The following is a 14,839-nucleotide window of genomic DNA, read 5'->3' on the forward strand; positions in this document are numbered from 1 at the left end:
CCTTCACTAGAGTTGTTCTCATGATCTGTCTTCTAGGCTCTTGAGTTGGCTTCCTTATTCATCTCCTGGCTGTCTGCCTCTCCCACCTTGAAACCACCTTCTCTCTGGGTTGAATCAGTCCCAGCCTAAACACTTCCCCTGGCCTGCTGTAGCTACAGGAAGAAAATCCAAATTCAAGCACTCAAGGCCAGCCTTAGTCTGATCCAAATCTACCTCTCCCATGACACACCAGTCACGCTCCAGTCTCTAGGTACCCTGCAAGCTGGCACCATACCTGGAGTCAAGAATGACCATCAGATTATGTAATAACAGACTCCAGACAACCAGGACCAATGCTGGCTGGACCGGCTGCTATGGGCTGGCTGGATCTGCCCCGCCGAGAATACAGCAGGTGCTTGATAGACGCGGCTGGAGTACATGAAGCAGGGAGCACCCAGTTGCAGACAGAAGCAGTTCTAATCCGTGCTAGGCAACGGTGACTTGTCCTAGCCTCGTAAGTGTGGAATAGAAACCCCAGGTTCCTGCGTGGCAACCATTAAAATACCCAATTTCTGTTTTGATCGTTTGAGTAGTGTTAGGGTCAGGAAATGCACCTTGGAGCCCTCTGACAGCTTCGTGACATAGTTGGCCCAGACAGCGTCCCTGTGTTCTAGGAAACAGGGCCTGTCCGCTCCATCAGCGTTTGGATACTTTTCCATGAGGATTTCCGAATTCATACTCCTCTCAGCAGCGGGATGAGACAGGTCCCCTGACTTACATTAATATTATTTTTTAAACCCTGGCTAGTTTTAGAGCCATCTGCCTGTTTGTAAGATTAATTATTTTTCTTCTGTGTCTCATGTATTTTGCAAACAGTTGCTTCATTTCCTGGGTCCGTTTTTTACTTGTTCTGCTGGAAGAGCCCTGCTGCTTTCATGGGTCGGCTGAACTCTGCATATGTGAGGAAGAAACGTGCAAGGAGTTCACATCCACGGCCCCGCAGGCCAGCCACTGAAAGAGCAGAGCTCTCTGCAGAGCGTCTGTGAGTCAGTATCTTGTTTATTGACTGCACTCCATGCGCTAGAGACGTAAGCAGACTGCAGCAGAGGAGAAAGAGGGTAAAAGTCCCAGCTGGGTGAGGGAGCCAGGACATTCCAGTCCTGGGCTGCTGGCCCCTTAGGACAAGAAATGGAATCAGAGCAGTCGTTTTCTTGTTTTTTCGTTTGTTTGTTTTAAGATTTTATTTATTTATTCATGAGAGACGCAGAGACACAGGTAGAGGGAGAAACAGGTTCCCTGTGGTAAGCCTGATGCAGGACTCGATCCCAGGACCCTGGGGTCACGCCCTGAGCCGAAGGCAGTCTCAACCGCTGAGCCACCTGGGCATCCTCAGAGCAGTCATTTTCAAGCCTGTCGGCACTCACTCACCTGCCCCATGCACATTTCCATAATGCCCCAGACTCTCTTACCCCCAAGACTGTAGATATTCTTTGCACAGAATTGTCTGGGTCAGGGCTTCTCCAAGTTTAAGGTAACATGAATCACACTAGAACCTTGTTAAAATGCACATTTAGATTCTTGGAGGGTTGGGGGGGGGCGAGGCCTTTCCAACAAGCTCACAGTGATCCAGGGCTGCTCCATGGGTCTCACTCCGTAAGTAGCAAGGTCAGGGTTGCATCCTCACCCCCAACGGCACCTTCAGGAAACACACTACTGCCTCTCACCCTCAGACCCCAACCAGGCTGCACCCTTGGGTGGAAGGCCGTCTCAGCAGGACCTGAGACAGGGTGAAGACCAAACGCTGTCCCCCTGAGGATGTTGGTTAGCTTGGCCGGTGTCCTAGCCTGACTGTTACCTAGTGGGAAACAGGCCATGGGAGCCTACGATCACACCAGGCTTGGGGAAGATAAGGACTCTGTTCCAGATCAGTGAATGCATGCTTGTGTGTATTTCTCTATGGTTTTTACAAGCCCATTAAAACGTTTTGGATTCCCAGACAGTATAAAGCTTCAGTGTATGAGGGGTGTGTGTTAGGATCCATTCCAGTACCACGCACTTGGCAAAAACACCTCAGTTTCACTCTTGGAGAGCTGCTGTGACCCTCCCCATGAATCCACTTACTCCTCCAGCCCCTTCCATGCCCCCATGCTCACCCACGCACCCATCTGTGGGCCTAGCAGGGAGCAGCTTTTGAACTCACCTAACCCTCCAGAAGGCCGAAGCCACAAGCCTGGGCTACCTGCCATGGGCGGGGCAGCCTGTCTCACAATTCCTGACATGGTCAGCCATGCCTCAGCTGTCAATAAGGCCTTCATTTCCCTCACCTTTAAAACTAGCCCCCATGCCAGGCCTCAGGCCAGCTCTTCTAGGCTTCCACGGAGCAGCTGTTTGAGTGGAAGAGGACAAGGCCCCTCTGACAACGCCTCCCTATAAAATGGGGATACAACACCCAAGTCACATGGCAGCTCAGGTTTATAAGACTTGGCTTTTTTGCTCACCTCTGTCCTGGCACGTAGCCTGCTGCCCCATGGATGGCAGTTCCTTGGGAGATATCCTTTCACTGAATAGATGGATGGATGGATGGATGGATGGATGGATGGACAGATGGAGATATCCTTTCACTGAATGGATGGATGGATGGATGGACGGACGGACAGACAGATGGAGGGATCGATGGATGGATGAATTAAAGCATTCGCTAAGCAAAACTTGTAGAAGAAGTAGGAAATGTTAATACAAGCAGTTTCTAATGTCTGTGAAAGAGAAGAGAGTGTATCCAAGAGACAAAACTTCCCCCTGGCATTGTGGCATGAGGAAAATGAAGACACCCCTCTTGGTCCTTTGCTGGGGAACTTCCAAATAATTTTTCCAGAAGCAGGTAAATATAAAATGAATCAAGTCATCAGAGGAAGAGGAAGAAGGAAGAGGTCACTCTTGCAGTTATGAAAATAAACCTGCTGCATCTCTACCTTATTTGCTTATTCATTTATTCAGTCCTTAAACAAATATTTAGGAAGTGGGGGCTCTGATCCCGGTCCTGTCCGAGGCCCTGGTGACTCAGCTGTGAATGGGTCAAAGACCTTATCCTCATGGGGCTTGCGGTGGTGGGCAAGGGTTACACTCCAGGTAATAAGCAAGTTCACAATGAAGTGCCTAAAACACCACCAGGTAGTGCTCAGCGCTGTGGGGGATGGGAGAGGGTCAGGGGAGGGGAGAGGGTCAGAGGGCTATCCATCCGTCCATCCATCCATCCATCCATCCATCCATCCATCCATCCATATATTCAGCGGAAGGATATCTCCCAAGGAACTGCCATCCGTGGGGCAGCAAGCTACATGCTGGGACAGAGGTGAACAAAAAAGCCAAGTCTCATAAACCTGAGCTACCACATGACATGGGGGCGGGAAGGGTGCCAGTTGGATATTGGATTGACATCACGGGGCCACCATCCTGTTTGTGCAAATCCCCACAGGCTGCCCTTCTGTGGCTCCCCCTGCCTTTCAAAGCTAACCTTGACATCTCTGCTCCTGCCAGCTCTCACCTGCGGGGATGTATGGGGATAGAGTGGGGGGCCGGCTGCAGGTCTGCCCCCTGCTCCCCAGCAGCTCTGCCGTGGCTCTTGCTGCCACCCTGTGCCCTGATGGCCCTGGCTAGGCAGAGTCAGCCCCTCCCATGCTCCCTGACCCACCAGGGGGCAGCCCCTTCACACACCTGGAAGAAGTGGCCTCACCTGCCTGTCATTTGCAAGGTGTCTGGGAGGGAGATGTGGGAGGAACAGGTAGTCTGTGATAGCAACAGGCTTGCTCACCCAGTTCACTGATTGTGACGGTCATTAAGGCTCCTCTCCCTTGGCTGTCCCCACCCACGGCCCTCCCATCCAGGAAGGCCCACCTTAGGTACACCCTAGGTACACCCTCTCATCTGGCCTCCCACTGTCTCTCTCACCTGGTGGAGCTCTGCTGCAAGGAACCCAGCCACCTTGGGTCCTTGTCTGGGAGGTTCTGACACCGCCCACCATCACACCCCTTCCACACTGACCTCTGGCTCTGATCTCATGTTCTCTGGATGCAGATGGTGAATTGCTATTTCAATAAAACTGCTTCCAGGGGACACCACACCGGTGCCCTGGCCATATTCTGAAACATTGACACAGCGATCTTGTGAAAAACAGCATCCCACTTCAGGTGGGGTGAGGGGTCTGCAAGTCTGATGAGCTCCCAGGTGGTGCAGGACCTGGGATGACCCAGAGTATCAAATGCCATCTCTCATCTCTCCTCCCATCCTCATTGTCAAATTCAGTGGCTCTCAACCACTGAAGTTGGGGGGCTGTTTTGCCTCCCAGGAGACATCGGTGGTGGTCACAATGGGGGTGTTGCCACTGGCCTGCCAGTAGATGGAGATCAGCGATGCTGCTAACTGTCCCACCCTGTCCAGGACAGCCCCACGGCAGAGGATTATCTGGCCCCAAACATCAATAATGCCCGGATTGAAAAACCCTACAAAAAAAAAAAAAAAAAAAGGAAAGGAAAACCCTACATACCAACTCAGTAAGATCTAATTTTGCTCATACAGCAGAGTTACCTACATGTTCTTTTAAAAACCTCACTTCCGGGGATCCCTGGGTGGCACAGTGGTTTGGCGCCTGCCTTTGGCCCAGGGCGCGATCCTGGAGACCCGGGATCAAGTCCCACGTCGGGCTCCCGGTGCATGGAGCCTGCTTCTCCCTCTGCCTGTGTCTCTGCCTCTCTCTCTCTCTCTCTCTCTCTCTCTCTCTCTCTGTGGCTATCATAAAAAAAAAAAAAATTAAAAACCACTTCCTGGAGTCTCTCCCGGGCAATGACTTGGGCACCTCGGGGGTGAGACCTTGGTTCTGTACTTTCCAGATGTGCTTGGGGTTCATCGTGCAGCCCCAGCTGAGAAGCAGGCCTCCCCCCAGCACTATGTTGGTGTAAGTCGCAGGCTGGGGAGAGGGTTGGTATTAGGGAACATTTCGCACCCCCTGCAGTTGCACGGCATACGCTTTAACCCACAGCAGCTGCCAGGGTGCGGAGCAGCCTGCAGACAGCCCGCTTTTTGTGCTCTGCTCCGCCAGGACCTGGGAAAATCCCAGGCCTCCATGTGCGCATTTGGGGGTTCAGCTTCCGCCTGGGGTTGGGGGAGCCGACGGCGCTCTGCTGCTCCCTCCCCCTTGGACCGGTCAGCATTTCACTTGTCTGCGTTGGCTTCCCCCCCACAAGAGGCTTTCACTTCATTTTTGTGAAAACTGGGGAGGTGGGGTGGCGGTGAATGGTTAATAACGGTAACCGTCCTGTGATTGCGCAGGTGACAAAATGAAGGGCTGGCTAGAGAAAAAGCGGAGCCAGGATTGGGACCTAGAATTTATGCATTCGAATCATGTGACGTCTCTGCTCTAGCCCATTTTCCATAGAATTCATTTGTTCACTCATTCATGCTTTCATTCATTCAAGTGCATTAAGAATTGCAATGCACCAAGGATCGTTTTAGCAGCCGGATACACAAGTCTGGGAGAGTTCTTGCCCACGGGCCACTCACGGACCTGGACTGGTGGGTGGCGAGCTGAGGGGACCACGTCATTATAATGCTGTGTGACAGATGCACAAACGATAGGCCGAGTCCCACCAGCTGTGGGACATGGAGCAGCCCACTGCACTTCTCAGATCCTCGGCGGCCCCATCTGTGACATGGGAGCAGCTCTACTCTGTTGCACCGTTGTGGTTATAAAATGAAGTCATCGAAGTAACAGGCGCATCAATAGTGAAATATTTAATCATCCACTCACCGCCTCGTTAAGACACTGGACAGAGAGGCTAGCAGTGACCAAAAGATCATGAGTCAGTGAAAAAGTGAAAACTACTTTTGTTTTTCCCTTTAGAAAGAAAGCAGATGCGACAACTGGGTGGCTCAGTGGTGGAGCGTCTGCCTTCAGCTCAGGCCGTGACCCCGGGGGTCCTGGGATCGAGTCCCACATCGGGCTCCCGGCAGGGAGCCTGCTTCTCCCTCTGCCTGTGTCTCTGCCTCTCTCTGTGTGTTTCTCAGGCATAAATAAATAAATAAATAAATAAATAAATAAATTCTTTAAAAAAAAAAGGTGGCAGAGATTTTTATTTAATGGATTTTGAAAATTCTCCTGTAACCTCTAAAACAGGTGTGTGTGTGGATTTAACTCATGTCTAAAAGGAGGTTTCCAATGTCAGATTCCTTGCCGGGATGGCTACGAGGCAACGTGACCATGGGAGTCTTTGCTTTGCATTCATCAGCCATTCTGACTTTTGTTCTGTGTGATGAGTCAAGAACAAATGAATGGTCTTGTTTCTCCCACAAAACTGCTTTCCTCCAGCCACACCCCATGCTGATCAAACACACCTTATGCGTCAACACTCATGACTAGCTAGCGTGATTGAAGGTGTGACATCAACCCTCTTCTTGATCCCTGTGGCCTGAACTCAAATTGCAATTTCCTGGTAGGAGCCAAAAGCTTCCCGCAACAAATGTTCCAAAAATACTAGCTTAGTGTATCTCTCAGCTGAACCCAAGGTGGGGCCCTTGAAAGTCAGGCCTTCGCAGAGAGAAGATTTATACCTGACACGTGGGTGTGACAACATCACCTCTGACAAGTCCCATGATGCGCCTCTCAATGTCTTCCTTCATCTGAAACCTAAAGGGTTCGGAGAGCGGACTCCCCCAACTCCCTCCTGGAAGCTTGCGTGGCCCTGGGTATGGATGTCGTGGGCTGAAGGCTTGTGTCTTCTCAACAGCCCTGTTGGAGGCCTAACCCCAGGGCGAGGGCATCTGGAGGTGGGGCCTTTGGGAGATAACTAGGTGTACCTGAGGTCATGAGGGTTGGGGCCCTTCTGGGAAGAGGAAGACAGAGCAGAGTGTTATCTCTCTCCCTCACACACACACACACACACACACACACACACACACACACACACAGAAAGGTCGAGTGAGCCCACAGCAAGGGCAGCTGCCTGCAAACCTGGGAGAGAGAGACCTCCCCAAGCACCTAATCTGCAGGCGCTTTGATCTTGGACCTCTAAGCCTCTAGGACTGTGAAGAAGATGAACTGGGACTGTTTACGCCACCCAGTCTGTGGCATTTTGTATTTTGTTACAGCCTGAGCTGGCTGATACAACCTTTTTGGGGGAGAAAATGCTCTGAGGGAGCTGAGTGATGTGAAGCCTGGACTTTTCACCAGTTCCTCATTTTAACAGGCCCTCATTCAGCGCACAGGCCAGGGCTGAGCGCTTGCTGGGTCCCCCCACCCCCACCCCAGGGCTGTGGCCGAGGGACAGAGAAAACACAGGCCCCGCCTACCAGGGCCCCGCAGGACCGCAGGTGCGTCTGCAGGCAAAGAAGTCATTAACCCGCTTCGTTCATTAACCCGCTTCACGCCAACTCTTCAGAAGTCCTGCGGGCCAGGGCAGGAGAACGGACTCAGCATTTCCACAGGAATATTTCAATATGGGGATTCGTTCTAAAGGCCTCCCTGGGGGGTCCTCATACTTTCAAAAAATGAATCACGATTACAAGGGGCCGAGGGGAGCAGAGAGGAAGCCAAACGCTGGCTTGCAGGAGCGGGAGCAGGTGTGGGCCAGGGGAGAGCTGGAGCCTGGGCAGGAGAGTTGACACCTGACCCACAGGGGCCCTCCCCTAAGGCCTGTCCTTTCCTGCAAGCCCCTGTCCGCCTCAGTACTGCCCTGTGGGGCCTCCTGCAGGGGCGGCGAGCTGGGCAGTGTCAGCACCCGCCTCCGGAAAGCCTAAGGCAGTTTGCGGGGTGCCCCGTGGCAGGGCCTCCACGGGAAGGCGGCTGAGGTCTCCCGGTGCCTCCCCCGGTCCACCTAGCCCGGGAGGTGGTGATGGGGCCCCGGGACTCGGGGCAGAGGGGCGGGGAGATGGTGGGGTCCCCGGGGCACGGGGTGCAGAGGGGCGGGGGGATGGTGGGGTCCCCGGGGCACGGGGTGTAGAGGGGCGGGGAGATGGTGGGGTCCCCGGGGCACGGGGTGCAGAGGGGCGGGGAGATGGTGGGGTCCCCGGGACACGGGGTGTAGAGGGGCGGGGAGATGGTGGGGTCCCCGGGGCACGGGGTGTAGAGGGGCGGGGAGATGGTGGGGTCCCCGGGACACGGGGTGCAGAGGGGCGGGGAGATGGTGGGGTCCCCGGGACACGGGGTGTAGAGGGGCGGGGAGATGGTGGGGTCCCCGGGGCACGGGGTGTAGAGGGGCGGGGAGATGGTGGGGTCCCCGGGGCACGGGGTGCAGAGGGGCGGGGGGATGGTGGGGTCCCCGGGGCACGGGGTGCAGAGGGGCGGGGGGATGGTGGGGTCCCCGGGGCACGGGGTGCAGAGGGGCGGGGAGATGGTGGGGTCCCCGGGGCACGGTGGGAGGGGTGCCTGGGCGGGGAGATGGTGGGGTCCCCGGGGCACGGGGTGCAGAGGGGCGGGGAGATGGTGGGGTCCCCGGGACACGGGGTGTAGAGGGGCGGGGAGATGGTGGGGTCCCCGGGGCACGGGGTGTAGAGGGGCGGGGAGATGGTGGGGTCCCCGGGACACGGGGTGCAGAGGGGCGGGGAGATGGTGGGGTCCCCGGGACACGGGGTGTAGAGGGGCGGGGAGATGGTGGGGTCCCCGGGGCACGGGGTGTAGAGGGGCGGGGAGATGGTGGGGTCCCCGGGGCACGGGGTGCAGAGGGGCGGGGGGATGGTGGGGTCCCCGGGGCACGGGGTGCAGAGGGGCGGGGGGATGGTGGGGTCCCCGGGGCACGGGGTGCAGAGGGGCGGGGAGATGGTGGGGTCCCTGGGGCACCGGGTGCAGAGGGGCGGGGGGATGGTGGGGTCCCCGGGGCACGGGGTGCAGAGGGGCGGGGAGATGGTGGGGTCCCCGGGACACGGGGTGTAGAGGGGCGGGGAGATGGTGGGGTCCCCGGGGCACGGGGTGCAGAGGGGCGGGGAGATGGTGGGGTCCCCGGGGCACGGTGGGAGGGGCGGGGAGATGGTGGGGTCCCCGGGGCACGGTGGGAGGGGCGGGGAGATGGTGGGGTCCCCGGGGCACGGGGTGCAGAGGGGCGGGGGGATGGTGGGGTCCCCGGGGCACGGTGGGAGGGGCGGGGAGATGGTGGGGTCCCCGGGGCACGGTGGGAGGGGCGGGGAGATGGTGGGGTCCCCGGGGCACGGTGGGAGGGGTGCCTGGGCGGGGCAGGAGCGCGGCGGTGGGGTCCCCGGGTGGGGGCGGGGGTCGGAGAGGGCGCCCCCAGCGGCGGGCGGGGTGGGCGCGTGCGCAGTGGGCGGGATGGCGCGGGCCGGACGGCGCGCACGGACCCCCGCGGGCGGAGAGGAGCGGCGGCGGCTGGGTGAGGGGGCCGGGCCGGGCCGGGGCGGGTGACCGGGGATGGGGGAACCCGGGATGGGGGGACCCGGGAAGGGGGGACCCGCCCGTTGTCGCGGGGACCCGCACCTCACGTCGGGGACGTGGCGCGAGGGACGGGCGACCCGGGCCGGCCTCTTCTCAGCCGCCGGGGGGCGCTGGCCGCGACCCGGGCCCCGGGCTGCCCCCACGTGCCCGACCCCACCGGGCAGCCAGGGACGCGCCCGGCCGGGGGGAGCGGGGGGGGGGGGGGTCAGGCCCGGCCACCTCGGCTTCCCCCTGACAGCGGGGCACCGCCGTGGGGACTGGATGCTCCGTCCCGGCGGGCGGGGGCGGGGGTGACGTCATCGGGGCCGGGGGGGGGGGGCGGGGGTCGTGTTGGGGGGTCGTGTTGGGCCGTGTCGGGCGGGCCCCCGTGTCGGGCGGGGGCGTCCTGTTGGGCGGGTGGTGGGGCGCCCGGAGGGCAGGGACTTCCCTTCACTCCTTTCAGCACAAGGGCCTGCGCTGCTCCGAGGACCCCCAAAAGGAAGTGCTGGGAATGACCCCGACCCGCCCCAGGCAGGGCGGTGGGTCGTCAGGAGGTGCGGGAGGGAGCGGGGTGCTGCGGGTGCCAGTGGGGTCCGGCCAGGGCAGCCCTGCACAGCTCGGGCCGCCTCCTTGCGGCAGCTGGTCCAACTTGGAAATCACTGAGTTTCACGAATAGTCTGTTTCCTTGCATTTAGCATTTGGGGACAGTTAATGCGCGTGTGGTTGAGATGGTTTGTTTTGTTTTCTTTCCCAAGGGACTCGCCTTTAAGAAACAGCCTTTCTCGGGGAGCCTAGGCGGCTCGGCCAGCTAAGCGGTCAGCTAAGCATCCGGTTCTTGATTTATGCTCAGGTCATGATCTCCTGGCGGTGAGGCAGGGCCCTGGGTCATCCAGTCTGTGAGGGGAGCCTGCTTAGGGTTCTCTCCCCCTCTCTCTCTGACTCCCTGCCCCTTCTTCCCCTGCTCATGCACTCTCTCTCTCAAAAAAAAAAAAAAAAAAAAAAGAAAGAAAGAAAAGAAAAGAAAGAGAAAGAAAGAGAAAAAGAAAGGGAGAAAGAAAGAAAGAAAGAAAGAAAGAAAGAAAGAAAGAAAGAAGAAAGAAAGAAAGAAAGAAAGAAGAAAGAAAGAAAGAAAGAAAGAAAGAAAGAAAGAAAGAAAGAAAGAAAGAAAGAAAGAAAGAAAATAGAGAAAAAGAATGAAAGATCTTTTCTCATTGGAATATCCGAGGACAGGTATCATACAGTGTCTGTGATAGGCCCTTACTTAACTTTTTTCTAAATCAGAGCTGAAATTCAGCTAGTTTTTCTCGTGATTGCTTATGACAGTGAGAGACCAAATAACCCATTGAAATAATAATAGTGACTGTGGATAGGGTGCTTTTTTTTTTTTTTTTTTACATCCCGCAGTGTTCTGGTACCTTGTCTGTATCTTCTCACCTCTGACGTGGGTGTTGTGGGCCCTCCTCCCCCCTCATTAGCTCACACCCAGCTGCTGAGAGACAGAACCAGGGGATCAGAGTCCATCTGATCCAATCTCCATGCTCTTCGTCTTGAGAGTTTTAGCCACTGCAGCCAGCAAAAATTGTTTCATAAAAAGTGAAAACCAGCAGCAAAGGGATTGAGTTTGGGTGTTGGTTTGCTTGTTTTTATTTCTCAGGGATCTTGTATTCTGGGTAAGGTGCAAGTAAACAGATCACACCGGGGATAAAGGTGAGGAGGAAGAGACGCGGGGGTCACACAGAGTCTAGGAGGTCATTGTGAGTGTGTGCGCACTCTGCCCTGGGCCCTCAAAGACCCTGGTGACCTCTCAGTTTGTATACACCTTCAGGAAAGGAGGCATGGCCCTCCAGGAAGGTGGGACACCTGACTACGGGGCCGGGGTGCTGAGACCCGGGTTCCAGCTTGGTGCTGTGTGCTACTAAGTTTATCCTATTTGTACTTTGGCTGTCACGCTGAGCAAGTGGGGCAACCACGGATCTGGGATTGAGCTCAAGGGAGCGTACGGCATCATCCATCTCCCGCACCAACTACTTAATATTGGTTTATGTTACTGGTTTATATTGCACTTGTGGCCAAAACCTCTTTTCCAGTCCCCACATGGACCCTCTCTTCTGACGAGTATGCTCCAACCTACCCTTGGAGCTGTTCTCACACTTTTGTGTCACTCGAGTGCATGAAAATCGGGTGTCTTTTCTCCCCACAAATGATTCATTCCCTGCATGAGGGCCTCTTCCAGGAGATGCGTGACTTCTGCTACAGTTCTTCCCTGTCCCAGGATGCTGACCATGACCAACATGATGACGCACGAAACGTGTAAGAAGCATTTTGTACGATGGGATATAAAACTCTGCAGTCACAACTAGGAGAAACACACTTCAAAAATTTGGACTCTTCCTCACACCGTAAGTGTCCATTTCAGGGTGGATTTGTGTAGTGAAGCATGTGACTCAACTCTTGGTTTCTGCGGGAAATGCCTTTTCAAATGAAAACCCCAAAGTCAACATGGATTATCTGCACAAAAGGATCTGGCACCTTTGAGATACTTGCAGAGAAACAGTCTGCAAGTAACAACTTGACAAGCAGAAAAGATGAAACCAGTTCAGAAGCTTAGACGTACTGCCCTGGACCCTCACCCACCAGTCCTACCCAAGAGCAATGACTGTTCATGAACAAGTGGCTGTGTGGTCAGCGTGAGACCTTCATGTGTGCGTTACATCCGGCCCACCAGGTCACTCCCAGAATAAAAGGGGCGCAGCCCAGAATGGCAGCTGAAAGAAGGGCAGACGGCCCCTCAATCTATATGCTCCTTTCACCTCTCCCAGTTGCTTCTGACCCCATTCAGATTCAGAGATTTCTAAACTGAAATCTGCCAACCCAGAGTTCACAGTCCCTGGATTTCTCCTCTCAACCTCTTGGAGACAAGGAAGCTTCTGACAAAGTTATGGTTTAGAAAAGGGTTGAGAGTTTTCACCCAAGAGTTGCCCTCTCCAACCTCAGGCTTCTTTTCCCTCCGGGGAAGCCTCATGTCCTGCTTGTCATCACCTCTACCATCCCTGGCCCCCCCAGCATCACCAGTGCCTTTCCGTATGACTCCTGGTACAAGAGCCTTGGGGGCCTTCCTGCGCACGCTCTGCTCCTCTTGGTTGCAGAGGGTTTTCCACTGGCATGCTCCTGACTGCCCGTCAGTCCTCCCTAGGGATCTGTGTTGTTATGAAAAGCTGCTTTGCTTTTCATAAATTTGCACTGGAAGGTGAGCTGCCTAAGTCCTGGGTCCTTGTCAGTTTTGTTCTCTGATGTATCTCTGGGGCTTAAATAGTGCCTGGTATCTAGGAGGTGCTTAATAAATGTTTTGTGAATTGAATTGAATTGAACTTAGACTTGCATCTTCCCTGGAGATCCTCTGTCTGGGTTTCTGGCCCTGTGAAAGATGGTGAACACCTCTTCCCCCAAGGTTGGAAGAGCTTGGAAGGGTAAGCCCTTCCACTGTCCTGTGGCCTTCCTAGGGGGCCTCCCAGGATGTGGAGAGCCTTTACTTTTCTTGTAGTTGGTCAGCTGGCCACGATTCTGAACAACTTCACCACCAACTCAGCAGAGTCTCTGGCTGCCTCAGAGCCTTATAGGACGAAGTGCAGAGTCCATAAGTAATGCAGTGTCTCAGCTTCAGGCTGTCTGTGCTAGAACACTCCAGATATTAGTTCATTTAATCTTAGCAGTTCTAAAAATGTTATAATACCGTTTAATTAGCAACCCCCCCAAATGAAATACGTAGGTGGAAATCTAACAAAATATGTACAAGATCTATATGAGGAAAACTACAAAGTGCCGTTGAACAAAATCAAAGAAACACTAAATAAATGGGAGAGATATTCCACGTTCATGGATAGGAAGATTCAATGTTATCAAGATGCTAGTTCTTCCCAACTTGGTCTGTAGTTTCAATGCCATCCCGATCAAAATCCCAACAAGTTATTTTGTGGATCTTGACAAACTGATTCTAAAGTTTATATGGAGAGGAGGAAGACCCAGAATCGCCAGCACAGTATTAGAGGAGAACGAAGTTACCAGACTAGGATTACCCAACTTGAAAACTTAAATATAAAATTATAGTGATTAAGACAGCATGGTATTGGTGTCAGAATAGACAAGCAGGGGCAGCCTGGGTGGTTCAGTGGTTTAGTGCTGCCTTCAGCCCAAGGCGTGATCCTGGAGACCCGGGATCGAGTCCCACGTCGGGCTCCCTGCATGGAGCCTGCTTCTCTCTCTGCCCGTGTCTCTGCCTCTCTCTCTCTGTCTTTCTCATGAATAAATAAATAAAATATTAAAAAAAAAGAATAGACAAACAGATCAATGGAACAGAATAAAAAGCTCAGTAATAGACCCACATAGCTCTAGTTAACTGATCTTTGACAGGGAGCAAAGGCAATACAATTGAACAAAGACAGCCTTTTCAACAGATGGTCTTGGAAGACTAGAACATCCACATGCGAAAAATGAATCTAGAAACAGACCTTATACCTTTTACCAAAATTGAGTCAGAACTGATCCCAGACATAAATGTAAAATGCAAAACTATAAAACCCCTAGAAGATAACCTACATGACGCTGGGTGTAGTGATGACTTTTTAAATACAGCATGAAAGGCGTGGTCCTGAAAGAAATCATTGATGAGCTGGGCTTCATTTAAAGTTAAAAATGGGAAAAAAATTAAAAAATAAATAAAAATAAAGTTAAAAATGTCTGCTCTTCAAAGTGTCAAGAGAATGAGAAGACAAGCCATAGTCCAGGAGAAAATACTTGCAAAAGATACATCTGGTAGGGATCTGTTAGCCAAAATGCACAAAGAACTCTTAAAACTCAACAAGAAGAAAACAAACAACTAATTTAAAAATGGACCAACGGCTTTAACAGACACTTCACCAACGAAGATATACAGATGTCAGATAAGCGGATGAAAAGATATTCCACATCATATGTCTCACAAGAGAAATGGGAGTTAAAACAATGACACCACTGCACATCTATTGGAATAGGCAAGATCCAGAACACTGACAACCCCAGATGCTGGTGAGGATGTGGAGCGAGAAGAACTCCCAGTCACTGTTGGTTGGAAATGCAAAAATGGTACAGCCACTTTGGCTGGTTTGGAGCATTTCTCACAAAACTAACTCATTCTAACTATTGTTACGTACGATCCAGCAAGCACGCTCCTTGGTATTACCCAAAGTTGTTAAAAGCTTATGTCCACATGAACACCTGCACATAGATGTTTATAAGGCTTTAAAGATAATAGTCAAAGCTTGGAAGAAACCAAGCTGTTCCTCCATAGGTGAAGAGGCGAATGGGTGCATCCAAACCATGGGTTACTCAGTCCTGGAAGAAATGAGCCCTCAAGTTGTAAAAAATGTGGAGGGAAGTTAAATGCATATTGTTAAGGGCTATTAACTGTATGATTAC

The 14,839-nt window shown here is 53.7% G+C and overlaps 1 protein-coding gene across 1 annotated transcript; it reads right to left on the bottom strand.

Annotated features, from left to right (window-relative positions):
- Positions 1–3,132: 3,132 nt before the first annotated feature.
- On the bottom strand, positions 3,133–11,400 carry LOC129502020 (uncharacterized). The gene is made up of 3 exons (XM_055313370.1): positions 11,389–11,400; positions 7,842–8,392; positions 3,133–3,160 (listed from the first exon to the last, which is right to left on the bottom strand). The coding sequence occupies exons 1-3, from the start codon at positions 11,398–11,400 to the stop codon at positions 3,133–3,135; spliced, it is 591 nt and encodes a 196-aa protein (XP_055169345.1).
- Between the last annotated feature and the right edge of the window lie 3,439 nt (positions 11,401–14,839).

This window comes from Nyctereutes procyonoides, unplaced genomic scaffold (genome assembly GCF_905146905.1).
Source record: "Nyctereutes procyonoides isolate TBG_1078 unplaced genomic scaffold, NYPRO_anot_genome, whole genome shotgun sequence".
Classification (NCBI taxonomy): domain Eukaryota; kingdom Metazoa; phylum Chordata; class Mammalia; order Carnivora; family Canidae; genus Nyctereutes; species Nyctereutes procyonoides.

What these genes read in the sequence shown, in the direction of transcription:
- LOC129502020 (XM_055313370.1), bottom strand. An exon ending in ATCACCACCTCCCGGGCTAG is followed by an intron (nt 3,161 to 7,841) that starts GTGGACCGGGGG and finishes CATCCCCCACAG; the next exon opens with CGCTGAGCACTACCTGGTGG.